General features: G+C 46.5%; 1 protein-coding gene across 5 annotated transcripts in view; it reads right to left on the bottom strand.

The window, feature by feature from the left end:
• The window catches only part of PDE8A (phosphodiesterase 8A), a 149,148-nt gene that overhangs the window by 122,486 nt on the left and 11,568 nt on the right, over positions 1 to 15,094 (bottom strand). For 3 of the 5 annotated variants that reach the window (XM_063169779.1, XM_063169781.1, XM_063169780.1), the window contains exon 1: positions 565 to 1,542. The exons of 1 other annotated variant lie outside the window; for it this stretch is intronic. In XM_063169779.1, coding sequence (XP_063025849.1) covers positions 565 to 825 — 261 coding nt within the window. In that variant the 5' untranslated portion in view covers positions 826 to 1,542. Of the gene's footprint in view, positions 1 to 564; positions 1,543 to 2,135; positions 2,156 to 15,094 lie in introns of those variants that run through there. One more of the 5 variants, XM_063169783.1, reaches the window with a different exon arrangement.

The raw sequence follows: 15,094 nt of genomic DNA, 5'->3' as shown, positions 1-15,094 counted from the left end.
TTTTTTCAGTATGTGTCTGTCAACTCCATACAGTCTTGCGTTGTGCCTCTAAAGTGTGGGCTCAAACACACGGAAAAAAAAACCGCAAAAAAAATCCCTATTTGCAGCAACAGACAAGGTCAACAAGTTGTTAATGTAAATCAGTACCCAGAGCAAAACACGCCGCCGCTCTCCCTTAACTCCCCAAGTGGAAGGGGTACGAAAAGCGGTCAGCCCAGCTGGCAGACCGGGACGTGCCCCCGTTTGCAGCGGGGACGGGCGCGGAGAGCCGGGCGGGCCGGGCCGGCCCCAGCGCGGGGCTCCGCGCATCCCGCACGGCGCGGCCGCTCCACGGGGACACCGACACCGCTCTCCTTGCCGGAATCGGCAAAACTCATTCTGCGGAGTGAGCAAAGAGGCTCGGGTACCCCTAACAAGCCGCCAAGACACGGATTAGTTCGTAAACGAAAGTAAAGCCCAAGCCAGGAAAAGCTCCCGCACAGCGGCCGGGAGTCCCTGGGCTGAACCGCTACAGCCAGCGCCTGTTCTGAGAGAAACCGTGCTCGTGTTCAGCACCCTTTTTACCTTAGCATTGGGTCTGCCGGTCTGGGCCTCTGCCTCCATGCTCTGGCTGCTCTCCCTCTTGTCTTTCTTAGAGGAATTAGTCCTCGCCTCATAAGTGGATGTGTTGTAGCATTTAATGAATAATCCTGGGACGGGGTTGCCTTGCTGCTGTTGAGACATGGTTGTGTTGGTCTGGTGAGGGAAATGGTACTCCTCAGACTCATTGCTACTGTGACAGATCACTCTGCTGTCAGAGAGGTTGGTGCTTGGAACACAGCCCATGCTTTGTGGCCACCTGGGGAATACTTCTAAACTGTATATATATATATACGTATATATATATGTATTAAATCTTTCCTTCCCGTTGATATTCTCCCCCTGCTTAATTTTTTTTGTTAACAGGTTGAATCTCTGTCCTGCGTCTCCGCTACACTCTGAAGCATTGCCATCGGTCCCTTCTACACCACCAGAAACGTGTCTGTTCTCCTTGTCCTCCAGGAAACAGGTCCTTTTAGCTCAATCTCAGCAGTGGGCTGGGGAGCTAGAGGGGAGGGAAGGGGGAAATCAAGAACCGGTCGACTTCGTATTTTCACAGATTATTATTAATTTGTCTAAGCCATCTGAGAATCTTGGGAACGTTTTCTTTTCCTTCTTGTGAAAGCAGGAAAAAAATCGGAGAAAAAAAAGGCAAAAACAACAAAAAAGGCAAAAATCACAAAAAAAAAAAAAAAAAAAAAAAAACCCAAGCCCCAAACCACACACACCTCGGCGTCGGCTCGGCGCTCAGAGCGGCCGGGGGCACGGCACCATCTCCTCCCCCGAGCCCGGAGCGCGGCGCATTTTCCACCCGGGCTTGCTCCGCGTTACCGATTAACCCGGGACCGGACCGGGGCCGCTCCCCACCTCCGCGTCCGCGCTCACTCCTCGCGGTCCCGCTCGGCGCTGCGCTGTGCCGGGGGTGCGCTTTGGGGCCAAAAATCAAAAAAACCCAACGATTTATTAAAAAACACCAGCGAAGAGCGGGAGCCGCCCGGCCGCGCCGGGGAGCGGGCTGCGCCCCTCACGCCGCGCTGGGCTCGTCCCGCGCCGCCTCGGTCGCGGGCGGGCGGGCGGCCGCCGCGGGGGTGACATTCAGGTTCCCGTCGTCGGAAGGAAGGAAGAGCCCCCCGTCAGGCGGCAGCGCGGCTCTCCGGCCGCCGCAGCGGCATCGCGGCTCAGCGCCGCGGGGCAGGGGCGGCCCGGGCCGCGGGGAGCCCCCTCGGGGGACGGGGCACGGCCCGCAGCGCTTCCCTCAGCCGCGGGGGCAGCCGGCGCGGCGGGCGGACGCATCAAAGGGCCTCCATGATGCGGCTGGTTTTTTGGGCAGAGAAGTGATGCGAAACGGCGAGAAGGGAAAAATTTAAAAAATTAAAAAAAGAAGGGCGAGGAAAATCAAAAAGAGCGAGAAGTAGAAGGAGAACGATCCTAGCGTCCCATCCCGGCGGCAGGGGCTGCAGCGGCGAGAGCTCTGGTTCCCGGGGCCGTGGTGTCTGCATCCCTCAGCAGGGAAATGCCTGGCTCCCCGCAGCCGCCGTCCCTCGCGCCGCGCTCACCTTGTTATTATTGATGTTCCTCGGCGGCGGCCGCGGCCCCTCCGCGCCCCGCCCGCCCCGCCGGCCCCGCCCCGGCTCCCCCCGCGCCGCCCCTGCCCCGGCCCGGCCCGGCCGAGCCAATGCAGCGCCCGGCGGCGCTGACCTCCGGCCCGCGCTGGCGTCAATGCAGATCAGCGGCCGCGGCCAATGCCGCGCCGGCCCCGCCCGAGCCCCGCACCGCAGCGCAGCGCTCAGAGAGAGGGGCAGCCCCGGGACAGCGCCTCGGGGAGGCAGCGAGCCCCGGGAGACGCCTGGTGCCCTGCCTCAGAGAGCGGACAGCCGCCTCGGTTGGTGCTTCCCATCGTTTTCCTTTTCGGCTCTGCCCATGACAATTTCTTTGAAAATATTTTTGAGAGCGAAGCCTGTGAAAAGGGAAGATGGTGCTATGGGTGGAGCCAGGCCCCGGGGCTTGGGAAATCAACTGCAGGCAGACTTTTCCTGGAATATGTATGTAAAATAAACCTTTTCTGTTTCTATATCGTATGAAAGTAACCATGCTTCCTTATCCTATAGATGTGCTGGGGGACTAGATGTCTGAATGTACTTTTAAGAGAGAACATGCTGTATTTAAAGCCCCTTAGACACCATGCCCAGAGCAAAACAAGCCATAGAAAATTTGTGTTCCAGAAGTATCAGCTCAAGTGCAGCCCAGGTTCAACGACAGACATACGACAGTGTACTCTACCACAGACCACACACAGCCCATGGCATCTTCACCTGCCTTTCGCTTTTTTCACTATGTCATTCATAGCTTCTGCTACCTTTATTCTCAATGACTGACAGAGGTGCTTCTCCAAGCTCCTGCCTGTTTTCACTACTCAGTGGCAACAGCAATTTAGGGAAGGCCCAACCAAATTTTAGATTTAGGAACATGGTGAAAACCAAATATCAGAGACATGTCTTTTATCAATAAGCTGCAGCATCTGAAGAGGGGAAAATGATGTGTTACACGAGGAAACTGTTTGAACTACTCCTGCTTTGTGCCATGAACACTTCTGTGGTCCCCTGGCAGAATCACTGTGTTTCAGAAGAACCCAATTCAGCAGGAGCACATTTGTTGTGCATTCAGGAAAGCCACACTTTTAACAGTACCTTAACTACATGACAAATGCCATCAGGTCATAATTAAAAGCAAAACATGCAGATAAGTGATGACTATGGACAACAAGAATGGCAAGAAGCAGCTTTTCACTCATACATGTAACAGCATCACTAGATGAGAGCACCTTGTAAAGTTGAGAGATGCAAAGCCAAAAGTCAGTGCTTTTGAGAAATGTGGTTTTTCAGGATAACCACAGTACTTGCAATGCAGAAATGCTTTTATTTACTTCTCATAATTGCTAGCATTAAAGGCTGGAAAATCAAGTCTTTCCTTCCTCGATGTTCCTGCTACTGTGCAGTTTCAAGTATAAGCAATAGTCACATAAACTTCATCCGCCCCATTAATTTAGCTGATCTATAGAGCCTGTTATAACCAGGAAAAGAAGTCAGCTTCCTGTGTCCTCTCTTCACTTTGGAGAGCCACTCAATATAAGCATTTAACAATAAATGAAGGGAAAGGCTTACCATACCCATTTGAAACAGTGGGCACTGTTTGGAGATGGATCTCATCCTCATTCTTTCCTTTATATTAAACATTATTTACTAAATGCCATTAATAAGAACACATTTATGTGCAGCTAGAAAAAGACTGTGGAAGAAGAGAATGCTACACTTCCTACTTGTGCTGTTAAGCATAAGTGCAGGCTCCCTTCCTCAGCCCTAATGGTTCTGTCAGCAAAACTGCTCTTGCACTTTATTTTGGTGGCCCTGGAGGAGTCAGAGACAGCAAAACTTCATTTTCAGAGCTGCACATTCAGTTTGCAGTGCTGACACCTAGAGTTAAGCTTTCTACTTTGTAAAATAAATGGGTCTGCTTTGCAGGTACAGAGAGATAAAATGTACAATTCATGGTCTCATTTTTTAAAAAATCAATATTGGAAAATCTCTGCTTTCTACTTTGAATGCAAACAAATTCCCACTCAAGTAATACAAAATATATGTAAATTACAGGCAAATACTGTGGGGGAGAGGAAATGCTTTGTTTGATAACAACATGACAAAACAAGAAAATGTACAAGCAGATATGATGTGCATGACCACTTTGCTCTTTTAAAAAGTAGTCCCACAACTGTCCGTTGGCAGGTTATTATGATTATTTCTACAGCCTAACTTCATTTAAAAAACCAAACTAAAACGAATCCATTTGCAAGATTTTCTTATGAGAACTCACACTGCCTTGAATGGGAGGATGAGACTGAATAAGCCCTTAGTAGCTTAATAAAAGCCATTGAAAAATCACTGGGGTTATTGTCACACTGATAAAAATTCAACTAAAGACAAAAAAACTGCTCTTTGAACAAGACACTGGAATTGTCTTGTTTCTCTACAATTTGGAAACACTGGTGCTGGGTTTTATTGCCAATAGAAAAATACAGTTGAAAGTATAGATTTACCCAGAGCCTAGAATCAGAGAGAAGGAGTGAAAGCATCAAAATTGTCGGCAATGGCTGTAATTTGTCACCTGCACTGTATGAAGTGTGTGGATAAAGGGCCTTGTTCACACTTACTGCTGAAATGCAGCTCAGGAAATGGTGGGCCCTGTTATAAAAAAACAAAAAATCATGCAAAATAGCAGAGGAAGCCTAGGAGTGTAGACACTGGCAGATTGGGGCTGTGGGGGAAGTGCAAGGTCAGTACAGAGTCAGTAAGGGAGAGGTCAGAAGTGAACCAGCTCTAGGAGACAGCTGGAGGAATGAGAAAGGTTATTTATGGATAATAAGGTTGAATTTCATTCAGGACTGCAGAATAAGAAAGAATGCTAGGAAAGAGCTTGGAATGATTGTTATCAGCTTCATCTGCAGACAAGTGGGTGCTGGGGAAGATCAAAGTATTTGGAGAACAAAACAAGTGTCAAAATTAAAAGGATTGAAAGGACGCTATTCAGCCACATCCTCATCCTTCTCACAGAGAAATTACATTGGATCCTACAAGACTGAACATACTGCCCCAGATATCCCCCACTATTCCTCATATCTGCCATCTCCCCCACATTTCCATAAGCAAAACCCTTTCTGTGCCAGCAGTGTCCGTCCAATTCCCACTGCTCATTGTAGGAGTTCATGCACGAGCACTGGGACAGTTCACTCCTGTCCAGTCACACAAAGATGCATGCAAAGGCCCAGAGCAAAAATTTGCTGCCAAAATCCCAATTCTGCTAACACTTCAGTACCTGAGACATGGGCAGGCAGAATTATGCAGAAGGAACGATGGGCTAACATCTGCATGAACACCAAATATCAGTGGATACTTTGGGAAAGTGTCTGTCCAGCAAAGGCAGAGCGAGCATGACTGCAGTCCTGTGAGCACAGGCAGCAATCTTGGTAGGAGATTACTCTATGTGGTTTTAATTGCTTCTCCCCCCAAGCCAGCTGTATGTTCCAACTGTGTCTTTTGCCCTTCTGAAGAGTTGGGCAATCCTCTTGGTCTCTAGGCCAGTGAAGGAGGCAGTGGGGAGAAGGAGAACTGTGGAAAATGCGCCAGCACGCCAACAGCTGAATGGACTCTACAACACTAACTACTGACACGTGCAAGCTGTGAGAGAGTTTTCCTCCCCATCCCAAATACTCTAGAGGAGGAAGCAAGGACCATATGCTGCCTTAGCCCCAAGTGAGTATCAGCATTACACCCCACCAGGGTACATCTGCTTGTTTGTGTGTGAGCATCAGGTATCCTGGAGCAGGGTGTTCCAGGTGCCACAAGAGTAAAATTTGTCCTGAGACAGCTCATCCCCAGCTCCTGGAATGTGCAGAAGTACAGTGAGTTTGTTTTGTGCAGCACTTTGCTGATGTCCTGAAAAGCCCCAAAGCAGCTGAGAGCAGGCTGTCCTGGTGTCCTGGCAGGCTGTCCAGCTGCTGCTGTTGTGTAATTGCAATTGCAGAACACAGACAGCTGTCTGTACCACTTGGAAATCAGAGCCTTCAAGGCAGCCTAAGTCAGCAACTTTTTCAACTCTAGCACTAAAGACAGTCAAGTCCAAAGCTCAGATACTTCATGTATGTACAAGCTTCATCATCATAACTGGTGTCAAAACAGCTTTTGCAGCTGTAGTTTACACATCACACTCTGCACTGCTCAGTGATCAGCAGATAGACACACTATTTCTAGGAGAAAAATGTACCCCCTTCTCCACTGTACCTGCTTTCCACTTTGACTGCCTTCTTTGCTGTCCATCAGTCCAACGCTTCTCAAATTTCCGTCAGCATTTTACTTTCTCTGCTTTGTTTTTGGTGGGCTCTCCCCAGACTACCCAGGAGCAGCACTTGCTCCGCAGCAGGTGCAGAGTGAAGGTGAGCAGATCTCTGCCACTCAGCTTCAATGGCTGGGCACAGGCCTCCAGATGCTGCTGCTCTCCCTCCCACTCCTCCCTTCCCCAGTGTCCAATGCTCATCCCTAACCCACATCTTCCCAGTGCCTGAGCCTGGAGCCCTGCACAGCCCAGGGAGAGCAGCACCTCTGGGTGCAGGAGGCTGCCCTGGATCACCCAGCTGCTCCTGACCTGCTGCCAAAGCAGCTCCAGCAGCTCCTACTGCCTGGCCTCGCCTTCAGCTGACCAGAAATTTGTGGGGAAGGGAGGAACAAAGCACTGTGGTCCCCACCCAGTCCCCTATAATTACCCAGTGCTTCACAAGCAGTATTATCTGTCTGCCTGCACAGGGCCATGCAGCCAGCTGTGACCAGAGAGAATTAGCTGTTGCCCTCTTGGAGAATTTTCCCTTCTCTCTTCCTAAGTTTTTTAAGCCAACTTACATTTATTTAGCATGCAGCCTTTTGAGTTTGTGATTAACTAAACCAAGGATGACAATTGGTCCCTTTAGGTGGGGTGGTATACCCAGTTCTTACACCCTGCAAGTGCCTGTTGTTCCTCTGCTTCCTAGGAGCATTGGATCCTTTTCTTAGTCAGCCTCAGCCCAAAAGTGACCACAGCCTCAGGACCCTTCAGACTCCTGAATTGGTTCCCAATGCCACAACCCCTATATTACATTGCGGCCTGCCTGGATCCAATACAAGGAAAAAAAATCAGTAAAAAAACCAAGCAACTTGTGTCCTCCATCAGTAAGTCAGTTTTCTTTGTCCATCATAGCTGGAAGGACAAGCTCTTAGTTTTTATTGTCTTTATTGTTTACCCCAGCAACTAAAAGATCAGTTCAAGCTAATGAACTCACTCAAGACAGGCTCTCAAATCCACAGACTCCTTGCCCCTGAGTCTCCCCCAGGTTCCCACTCTCCTGGTTAACCAGCAGTGCTAGAGCCCAGCAGCCTGCCTGCCTTCCTGTGCCAGCATCCTTAACCCTTCCCAAAGGCAGACAGAGTAAGAATGGCAAAGAGAATGACAAAATATGGAGCTAGAAGCTCATCCTTGCTGTATGGCAGCAGCAGAAGCTGAAAAACTCTCAGAATTAATCATTAAGACTAGACTGTACACCTGCAAAACAGATGGCTTTCATGGTTGCTGAATTTATTATTTAAGGAACAGATACATCATCCATGGTCATACTGAGCAGTGATTTATTATATATTCACAATAGCAAAAAAATCCCATGTCTTGGCTGTGAGATTTATGTTCTTAGATCACTGAAACAACTGAAGAATTTATCCTACAAAGTTGTCTGAATATAACACAGGGAACTGGACCTCATTTGAATACTGAACAGCTCCTAGCTGTGTTCTCAAGTACATTTCTTTTCTTTGGGTCAAAACAGTATCTTTAAATACATTCAGTCATTCCTGGCTGTGTACAGTCCTTCCCCAGTGTAAAGTCTTTCTATGGAGCAGATATGCAAGCAGTTGAACCCTTAATTAACCAAGGGGATCGTACCCTACCACCAACAGGTAACCCAGAGATGACTGTGCAATTCAATATATCCCTTTTCCCAGGAATGTTCCACATCCATTCTTTCATTGCAGTCAGGCTCTGATTTTCCAGCAGTGGCAGAGCATTTATCCAGTCCTGTTCTTTCCAACTGCATTCTCATTTCTGTAAGCTCCCACCAGGGAAGTTGCAGTCCTTGTCTCCTGCCAACATGCAGTTCTGCATGCAGACAGCTGTAAGGAGGGATGTACAAGAATCTCTGTGGTGCCATGGCACAGCACCCATAGATCATGGCTCTTGTAAACTCCATTTTATAGCTGTCTGCACATCCAGCTGGGCAGCAGGAAGAGCAACACCACAAGAATTGCAAGAGGAGATGACAACTCAGGGGAGAGATAAGGAGAAACCACACTCAAGGGAGAGGGCAGGTGGAAAAAACCAAGCCATGGAAGTTTTCTGGGGATAGCTATGTAAAAAAAAGAGAGAAACAGACTCAGGATGCGTCAGGGAGATAAATCTTGGGAGTTTTTGAAAAGGGGAAGGCAGCGCTTGCAGGCTCACTCACCACAGCCCTAACAAACATAAATCTTTCTCACATGGGCACCATCCTTCCCAGCACATTCACCAGGGCTGCCTGGAGCACAGCTATCACGGAAGGATCTGTCATATTAAGCAGAACAGCACTTGGCAGTTTGTGTGAATTATGGTTAGGTCCAGCACAGCTGGGTGCTACAGGGGTTGACAGGCTCTGTAACACAAGCACAATAGCAAGCACTAAAAAAAATTTAAAAAAAAAATCTCCAAAATGTTTTGGGAACAGAGTTGAAAAATACTTTTAAAAACACGTCCTTTAAAATTCGTGAGAGACTTCCAAACAGATGGGGTGGGGAACGATGTGATTAATTGAGGGGGCTGATCTCATGGTTTAGATCTGCCTTGGCAAGATCTCCTGGGTCTGCACTTACTGCCCAAGTGGGTGGGTGCTTAGTGCTCCATCAAGAGGCTTTTTAATCTGTGCTCACTTGAAAGAAGCTGCAGTGCCACCTCTGTCCATCTCTGTGTCCCTGACCAATCTGCAGGCACAGCTCCCCACTTCCTATCCCTGCACACAAAGGCCCCACTCTGGTGGCTGCAGGAAACCAGGAGTAGCCCTCATCTCTCACAGGCCCCAGTGCCAAACACACCTTCCCCCAGAACCCAGATCTGGTTTACACTTCTGCTTTTGGGGAGTTTCAGAGCAAACCATTCCACACATTACCTTTACAATGAATTAATGTAACCAAGCCAAACAATCACTCTTAAATTCACTACGACAACAAGTACACCAATCTGGACACAGCAATTGAAGATACATCCATCTCCTTGCACTCTTGGAAGTTCAATGGGCAAGTGTCAGAGTCCTTTGAGAAGGTCAGGATCATACCATGCACGTAACATCCCTTCAGACCCCAAGCAGACTGCTTCCCTCTTGCTCAGCTGCTATAAACACCTAAAAGTCACATTTTCTTTTTGACAGTCTTGGGCACCAAAAAAATAACCACTTTTTAAAATAAAGCTGAGTCTTTGGGTCTTCAAAAATCTGTTCTAAATTGAGTATCCTTTTAAAAGGAAACTAAGTAACTTCATTTCACAGATTCACAGGGGGAAAGCTATGTGGCCTTTTAGGAGGGGGGGGTGAATTGAGAAAAAAAAAAATAGTATGTACGTAAAGTGCCTATTGTAAGATAATCTCACTATAAAAGTTTTTTCCAAACACAGCCACATTTCTTTTTCAGGAGGAGCAGCAAACCTCAGAAAAAAATCAGTCTTCCTCTGGGGAGAAATACAGGTATTCAAGAAAACTTTTACAAGAGAGAACAGTTTAAATTCAGCTTACCTGGTGCAGACTGCATGGACTGGTGCTGCACAGGGCAGGCAGTGGTGGCAGCTCTGTGTGACTCAGCTGTGCCTGGCTCTCCCGAGGATCACTTCTGGGCAGCAGGAGGGTTTTCCCCTCATCCTGCACCCAGAGCTGCCATCTGACCTGATCAGTTGTCACCCAGTGCCCTGACTCACCCGTACATCACACACAGGTGAGCAAACCTTGCTGCCCACTGCCACCCAGGGGGAATTTTTAGGCAGTTCTGGGAGAGGGACACCAGGAAACTCTTGCCAACTCTTGCAGCTTTTTCCCCAAAACAGCAACAGTTATCCTGGATTTATACCTGCCCCTGACTGAGCAAAGCATTCCTCCCCCCCCCCCCCAAATCCCTACAAAACCCCCAGAAAGACTGAAAGAGGAGAGATATAACAGGCCCTGTACACCTGCAGTTAATTTAGTGTCTAGGCAGCAGCGCAGTCTCACAGCTGAAACTCTGGGTCCAGCTGTGAAGTATTTCACTGATTGTGTAATGATGATCAAAAAGAAAAATTAAAGAAGTAAATAGCAATATAGCAAGTTCCATCCCTCATAGCATTTCCATTCAATTTTTTATTAAGATTATAAGCTAAATAACAGAAAACAGTTTGTGTACAAGGGATGTTTTGGAAGCACTCTGCTCAGAGACAAACTGTAGGTGTACATGCTTCAACTTCTTTCATGTAGCTGCTGTTTTCAGAAAACAAACCAGAAAAATGCAAACTCTCTTGACTGTTAGCTCAGGTTGTTGAACATTTGAGAATGGAGAAGGGCATTAGCCTACAATGACAGTTAAGGGATTTTCAACACTGTATGAATTACCTGAATTACTCACAGGGAAATCACTGACACACAGGTTTAAATAAGACTGTAAGTGCGTTGTAAACCACATTCATTTTGCATACTTACTTATTTGTTTTCTGGCTGTGTTGGCTGCTTCTTAACATGTGGAAAAGAGAAATGAAATTACCACCCAAAGATGGCTCTGGGATACAAAGGACCCTGTGGAAGTGCCTGGGCTGTCCCAGCATCCTGGGCAGGGTGGGCAGCTGCAGCTGGTCCTGACAGCAGCATAATGGCATCACCTCACTGCAGCCCTCTATACTATGTGAGGAATATATAAATACTCAGTGTTTCCTCCTGGCAGCCCTCATTTCTGCTTCTTTCTTTTTTTTTAATTTTCTCACTCTTTCACATGACACATTTTTATTATTTTAATATAAGACCCTTTTGATAATATCGACACATTAATAATTACAGTTATATTTTCCCATCTGAGGCATTTATCTGATGCAGAGATGAAAACTGCAAAAATTCTATGAATAAGAAAAAGTTAATTAAGCAGGACTTTTCTACACAGAGACTGGAACAAAAATAAAAGTTTTTTGCAATGCTGTAGATTTCAGACAAAACCTAAATCCCCAGACCAGCTTCCTGTCAGAGTATAAACTGCACGTACTTTGGCCATTTTCTCATCAGTTTAAAGCCAGCATCATATTTGTTACAATGACAGCATATTTACTGATGAAAGCCATTTTGGGAAGAGAAACAGAATTTTATCACAGTAAATTCACATTGCACAAACAGTGTTTTTTTCAATACATTTGTGCCCCTTTCATTATTGAAATAAACCAGAGGCAGCTCCCACATCACAATATTCTTCAAAACAAAAAAAAAAAAAAAAAAAAAAAAAAAAAAAAAAAAAAAAAAAAATAAAGGCAGGAATTACCCAGCTCTTCCTCCACTTGAGGAGAATGTGAACTTCTGATAAAAAGTTTACTTTAGTTGCTCTGCCAAGTGCTAGGTCCAGAAGTTGGGAGGATTAATAACAGGAATGGGCTGGGGACACGTGATGGAGCGAGCCTTGTTTGCAGCTCGGCTCCTTAGCAAGGTACAGCCTGACCTGAGGTGACTGTGGCTAAAAGGAACAATTACGGAGCTCAGCAGTGGAAAAAAAGGTAAAACAAAAACAGACAGACCGGAGCCATATAACTGAAAGAATTTAAAGTGTTCAGCTAAATTAGGCACGTTAGTTAGAATACATTACATCCCAGCTTTGTTAACCACTTCAGTGAGAAAAAAAACTTCAGATAAGATTATAGAAACTGTGCATTTATTCTAGAAAAGATGCTGTACTGCTTCCTTCTCTCTTAATAACAAATAAAAGTAAACTTTTTTTATCTAAAGTTACATGGCCCTATCACAGACACAGTGGAACACATCATAAATACTGGTTGATTTATGATCCTAATTCCTTAGAGATGGGAAAATATTGAGTGATTTGCTCTTAATGACCTGGGAAATATTTGCCATTGCCAAGAAGCAAGGCTGTAATCTGACCTCTTTCATCAAAGTCTCCACCTTTTGAAGCTTCAGTGGTTTCTGGGAAATCATAGATTTAAGACAGTATAGCAAAGTAAAATTCTGTATTTTTCAAGTGCATATAACATAACATGTGATTCTGCAGCAACACTTTGCCTCTTCTAGAGTTAGCACATCTTGCTCTGCACCAGTGGAAAAGCTTGAGCTGACTAATGATCATCTAAAAGGCTTTAAACAAAACAGCTTTCTGATAAGAGTGCATTTCTCTGAAGGTCAGTTTATCAGGAAAATGCTAGTAACAGTCAATTGAGATGACATTTACTGTAGCAGGTTTGCTCCTAGAAAGGAAAATCTCCCAGCTTTTTTCCAAATGGGGAACCACTGCAGAAAAAGGAGTGGGTGGCTGTAGAGGCACATGCAGAGAGTTTATTCATATCTGACTGGCATTGAGGGAATAACGTGACACTTTTGAGGAAGCTCAGAAACCCGGAAAGGACCTTTACACAGCTGTACAAGGAAACAATTCTCATCTCCATCTATTTTCTTAACTCTGCTTGTTTAAAAGACTTCCTAATTCTTGTTTGAGTATGGAACTGTTGTCATTTTCTGTGCATCAGCTCAGTTCCTGTTCAAGGGAGCAGCGCTCCTGGTGGGATGGAGAGCAGGCCCAGAGGTGTGCTGTGTGCTCCTGCAGCCAGAGCACCTGGAATGCCTGAGTGCTGGTACCCAGGCAAGGAGCTCCTGGATCAGGAGCAGCTCCACTGAAGCCACTGGAGCTGATTTTGTTTCTCCATGTGATGTCTTTCAGATGCTGTTTGTGGGCACAGAAAAACACCAGAGACATGGCTTTGGGATACAGCCATCAAACACAGGCATCCTGGGACACTCACAGATGCCCACTGCAAGCCACAGAACACAGGCCTGCTGCCTGCTGATCTGCTTTGGGGAAAATTGCTGGGATTGAAGGAATTTATTTTGTTCTGTACTTCAAGGGCCTCCCGTGGGCAGGCGGGCGGGCCGGATGCAGCTGGAGCTCTCCCTCCCTTTCCTGGTGGGAGTCAGGGAGGCCAAGAGGGCTGCCCAGAGCCCTGGGACGGGTCCCTGCTCTGCCGGGGACGTGGCATTCGGGGGGAAAATCCCCAACCCTTCCACGGCCCAGCCAGGCAGGCAGGAAACTGCTGGGTGGCACCCACAGGCCCTCCTTCTTCCCACCTAAAGCAGCCATTTAGTCTTCTTTTGAAGGGTGCTTCACAGTGTGGAGTTGGATGAGTTTAAAGTTGGGCTTAGCTAGCCACGGTGAATGGACCCTGACAATGAGCTTTGAAGCCTCCTCAGTGGGGACAGCTGGTATTTTAAGGGACAGGTTAGGACATGACAATAGCTCCTTGCACTGGTGCAACTGGTTACTGGCTGTAACTCTCAGCAAAGATTCATACAATGGATTCATGCAGCCATAAAATTGAAGAGATTTATAAGAAAATTCAGTGTTACCTATGAAGACAAGACAGTGCAATGTATTAGTTGGGGCTGGGAAGCCAATTTCACTGGTGCATGGCTCCCTCCTCACATAACTGGCTGTGATGGAGGTCAGCTCATCCTCCTGGACATCCATCCTGTATCAGTCAGACAAGAAAGTACTGTGACCTGATCCAACCCATCAAGCCCTGATCCAAACAGCAGATACAAGGCAAAGGGCTTCTATATAAGGAAAAAAAAAAGGAGCTGGTGGAGTTCAGAAAAAAAAAAAAAAGAAGCAGGATCAAAAGGAGTATTTTGTAGCACAGTTGAACTCATCAACACAGCCTGCACAGTGCCATCTTTGGCTCATTATCCCACAGCATAAGAACAAAGCTAGATCCAAAAAGACAATTAAAAGGAAACCACATTATCTAGACAGGACATCTCTTCTGCACAGCACTAATGATTAACCTTTGGAAACCACAATAATTTATCATGGAAGTAAAAAGTACAGTGAAACCCCAAAGATCATGGACATGAACCAGAAGTAGCCTCTGGGAGATGTCCTGCCTGCAGGAAAGAATTCAAATACATACAGGACGTAGCCAGGGTCTGGACATATAATTATGTTTTGAAAACAAATAATGTTGCACCTTAAACAAAAAGGAAATTTCCATAAGATGAAGCTTGAATATTCCCTGGAGCATACCTTGAGACAGCTCTCAATATACAATGAAAGAGTCACCACAGTCCAGTTTTAGGGAGTCCCTCAGTAAATGCAAACAAGCAAGGTTAGGTAGCAGAATAATGTCTGAGCCTGGGATCTCTTTGCCAAAATCATGACCTCTCTCACTGTAAATAGTGTGATCTGGTGTGACCAGTGGCTGATTGTCTTGTTAGCTCACCTCTGGCCATAACAGGTAGTCGTCACTTGCAGGAAAGGAAAACAGAAGTTAATGGACTAATTCATTCAGCCTGTGTTTAAAAATCCCTCACTGCCCATGACTCCTAAGTAAACCATCAAGAAAGGGCTCTGATTCCCCTGCATGTCTGACTTTGAGCATACACATAATGCTTCCTGTTCCCAAGGTTATCTTTGATGTAAAGCCACTGTGCACTGGCCACTAACTCTGCTCACATCCAACATAGGAACCCCTTGTATAAAATGCACCTTGCTTCAGTGTGCAAGACATTTGGTTCCCAAAAACACATAGGATGGCTGGAGTAACCACTAACCAGACATGCTGGAATGCCTGAAAGTGTCCAAGATTAGTCATTTGGCAGCAGTCTTGAGGAAATGCAGCTTTACATATCCCACTCTGGACAGAAGGG

This window comes from Melospiza melodia, chromosome 15, assembly GCF_035770615.1.
Source record: "Melospiza melodia melodia isolate bMelMel2 chromosome 15, bMelMel2.pri, whole genome shotgun sequence".
NCBI classification, from domain to species: Eukaryota; Metazoa; Chordata; class Aves; order Passeriformes; family Passerellidae; genus Melospiza; species Melospiza melodia.
This window is presented reverse-complemented; position numbering and strand designations above follow the sequence as displayed.